Here is a 3,895-nt window from a genome sequence, read left to right as displayed (position 1 = left end):
GGCCGGAGCGCTCTTTCAGGAGACAGGAGGCTAAGTACTCTGCACACCACTTCGTTGTCTTTCAGCTGACGAGCCAGGATAAGACTCCCGCCGTGATCCAGAGGGCGATGCTGAAGCACAACCTGGACGCGGACCCGGCTGAGGAGTATGAGCTGGTGCAGGTCATCTCGGAGGACAAAGGTGGGTGCAACCTCCTTCTCCCGCCTCCTCATGCAGGTTGCCCCAGTTTTAGAAGAAAGAAAATGGGTACTGTGTCTTTAAAACATTGTATCAGCGGGGTTTTTAATTGTGCAAAGTGGAGTTGCGTAGGGAACCTTGCCATCACCTCTCTTGTAGAATTAAGTGTCTCAGGCTACCCACCCCCTCCCCAACCCTGTTATTTGCTGAGCATTCCTGCTACCCATTCTTTGTAAACTTCCCATCTTCTGTCAGGAGGTGGGGATAGTTGGGGGTTCTGTTGGGTCTTTGCAGATGGCCACCCATCTCCTTTACCCAATAATGTGTGTCTAAGTTGTATGTGAACCTGAAATGTAGCAGTTTCTGTAATCATTTATCATTGTTTCAGTTAATCATTTATGAGAAGCTTATAAGTTTGTCTTTCAGTTTACCTTTTTTTAAAAAAAGATTTTTTTTTTATTGATTTTTAGAGAGAGGGGGAGAGAGAGAAACATCGATGTGAGAGTGAAATATTGATCGGCTGCCTCCCGCACGCCCCTCACCAGGGATCAGGCCTATAACCAGGGCATGTAACCTGAACAGGAATTGAACTGGCAACCGTTCGGCGCATGGGACAACTCCCAGCTGAGCCATTATCTTTATTCATGTTTGACCTTCAAGTTGCAAAAGCTTCTAACACCCGCATTTAAGGGTCTTTCGCTCACATTTCTCGGAACAAAAAATTGGTGAACTATGACATACTTCAATATGCCTAGAACCCGTTATTTTAAAAAATTCCTTTTATGAAAACTCTGGGCAAACAGTCACCCTGAATGTGTCTGTCTGCTCATTTGAATTGGGGTTGTAAGTCCAGAGGAGCAGCAGATATGGCTGACAGACCCCACGCTGACCAGTGCAGGTGTCTTCGACCAGCCCCTGGAAGGCAAAGGAGAATTCTACAGGCCGGGGTGTGGGAAGGGAGCAGCTGGTCATACTCCATCTGACCAACCAGTCACCCGGGCTGTACCTTGGACCCAGAGGAGAATGGCCCAAGTTAGTAGTACCTATTCTTAGAGATGAAAGACTAAAGCTCATGGAAAGTTCTTTCTCAGCTACCTCTTAGAAATGTTCTCACTCATTCAGCTGTACGATACGGTTTAATGTACTTTCAGTTAAAATTCTAAGCCTCAACAGTGGTCTCTTGAGTTCTACCATGTTACCAACAGAACAGCACCAAGGTGAGGCCGGTGGGTCTGAAGACCCAGGAATCCCAGCGTGCAGGCTGGCCCAGCTTTGCTCACCGCTGCGCAGTCTTGGCCTGGCTGCTTGATCTCCTGAGGCCTTGGCCCTTGGGAATATGTGGGCAGGAGATTGGAAACACTTTAAGGGAGTTTTTCTTCACGAAACATTTGTGCAACATGCACCCGAGTCGCCTAGAACCTGATTGTGTCAGTCTTGCTGTAGAGTCTCCGTGTTTGAAGTTCACACAGGTTGACTTAGCCCAGACTCACAATCAGATGCCTCCCCGTCCGCTGCCACGAAGCTACACTTGCACAGTTTACCTTTTGTATTCCTGTTTGGTTTTCTTAGACACCCATTACTTCTGAGTGCTAAATAGTATATACCTTCTTTTAAAAAGAAAAAGCAATTAAAATAACTTTGCTGGATAATTTCATATCACACTTGGAATAATCCTTGTTCAGAAATTGCAGCTGTGTAGTTGGGAATCATTGAAATAGACAATAGCTTACATGTTACCAGATATACACTGTCCTATATGATGCTGTTTAATGTTAAAATGTAAGCTCTTGATGAAGCAGGACCTCACAAGGAATACAGTACTGGTTGGATTAGGGATTGCTTCAAAAAATGTTTTGATAGTCCAGCAAAAAAGAGTTCTGGAAAACACTGTAGAGTTTATACTTCCTCCCTCCCCGCTACCCCATGTCATTAGATCCTCTCAGTCTCAAGAAAAGCTGCATATTGAAGGAGGAAATAGACTACAGGAGGAGTGAGGCCTGGGTTCTGGTCCCAGTTCTCATGTTGACTGAGTTGTGATCTTGGGAATGTCGTTTAACTCCACCTGGGCTCTGTCTCCTGTAGAACCTTCCTCCAGTTAAAACATTCTGCACTTGAACATTTAGTTCATGCATTGAATTTCTAAGCCCCATTTGCACTTAGTTTTTTAAAATTGGGATTAAGAAGTTGTGAGAACCTCTTTTTTTTGTGGGGGAGGAGGTCATGGTCTGGTTCAATGCACATTCCCAGGCCTGAGGGCCACAGTCCCAGCCTGTTTCTGGGCAAACTCTGCCCCGGCCACTGTCGGTGCTGGGCTGACCTGCGCAAGCTGACCGCCTCTCTCGCTCCTCTGTTTTAGAGCTCGTGATCCCAGATTCGGCAAACGTCTTCTACGCCATGAACAGCCAAGTGAACTTTGACTTCATTTTACGCAAAAAGAACTCCACGGAAGACCCAGTGAAACTGCGGAGCCGGACGAGCGTGACCTTGCCCAGGACAGCTAAACGGGGCTGCTGGAGCAACAGACACAGCAAAATCACCCTCTGAAGGGAGGGACCACCGGCCCCTTGCTTGCCCACGGCAGAGAGGGGCTAAGGACAGGCCGTGGTGCGTGCAGCTACCATCCAGTGTTAGAGGATCATTGGTGAAGCCAGCAGCTATTTATTGAGTACCTGCGGTGTGATAGGCGCCGTGGGGAGATTGGAGATGAATCTGAAATGAAAAGGATGGACGATTCACTGATCCTCTTTGACCAATTTGAGACTGAAATGCAAAATTACCCACATTTATAAATACATATGACACATATTTGGTATGTATGTGTGTATGTGAGAATACATGAGGGACTTAGAGGATATTATGGACTGTGGAGAAACAAATTTGCACAATGGCCTGGGGAGTTGAGGTCACTTTTTACAGGGAAATAGAAGGAACTCAGAACCCGGTTTCCTACCTGCCAAGTAAGTGGATCCAGTCCCAGGAATGCAGAGTAGTCCTCGTGCCAGTATTCTGAGGAGCCCACACCATTTTACAGGGAGAGGAGGGCTTTCCCGATGAAGTGCCACCGGAAGAGAACAGCTGCAGAGGCTGCGGCGCCACAGGTTCCATGAGAGGCCTCTTGGGAAAGGGTTTGGATGAGCCCGTGGCTTCCCCCGCCGGCCTCTGCCTTCATCCCGTCTCCTCGGCCCCAGGGAGGCAGGGAGGCCCAACCGACCCACTAGTCCAGCGTCAAGACACTTCTGGAATCAATGTGAGCCTGTTTTGATGTCTGTTTCCCCTTAACTCGCACATCACAGTCATCACTGCACAAGTAGCCATGTTCTTTGGTAACTGGTGGGCCTTTTCCGATTGCCTTTTGCATGGAAAGCTCTGTGTCTGGAGCCTTTCGCATCTGGGTGGTGGCACCTCCACACTATGTGCAATTTGTTCCTCAGGTGTAGAACGTTCTACTGCGTTAGACTCTCATTTGATCATTTTGAGCCTGTGAAAGATTTCTAAGCAGCGACCGTGCCGTTAGCAGCCCCTGGGAAGGTGTTCCCTGCTGGCAGCTGTGTCCTGTTCTACGTTTAACTTGTAGCATTAAGTGCCTCCTCTTGGGGAGAGAAGTGGGCTGCATGTGTCACCTAAAGCATTTCTGAAGAGGTACATTCTTCCACATGGAATCAATGAGGTTTTTGTTTTTTGTTTTTTTAGGTCCCCACTCTTGCTATCAGCATTCCTG

General features: G+C 47.7%; 1 protein-coding gene across 2 annotated transcripts in view; it reads left to right on the top strand.

Moving 5' to 3' along the window:
* Nucleotides 1–2,989, top strand: part of RGL1 (ral guanine nucleotide dissociation stimulator-like 1) — a 210,674-nt gene extending 207,685 nt beyond the window's left edge. For both annotated transcript variants that reach the window (XM_006772955.2, XM_006772956.2), the window contains 2 exons: nt 66–180; nt 2,534–2,989. In XM_006772955.2, the coding sequence (XP_006773018.1) occupies nt 66–180; nt 2,534–2,721 (303 nt within the window). In that variant the 3' untranslated portion in view covers nt 2,722–2,989. The remainder of the gene's footprint in view (nt 1–65; nt 181–2,533) is intronic.
* Nucleotides 2,990–3,895: the final 906 nt, after the last annotated feature.

This window comes from Myotis davidii, unplaced genomic scaffold (assembly GCF_000327345.1).
Source record: "Myotis davidii unplaced genomic scaffold, ASM32734v1 scaffold362, whole genome shotgun sequence".
NCBI classification, from domain to species: Eukaryota; Metazoa; Chordata; class Mammalia; order Chiroptera; family Vespertilionidae; genus Myotis; species Myotis davidii.
Note: the sequence above shows the minus strand (reverse complement) of the source record. Positions and strands in the feature narration are given on the sequence as shown.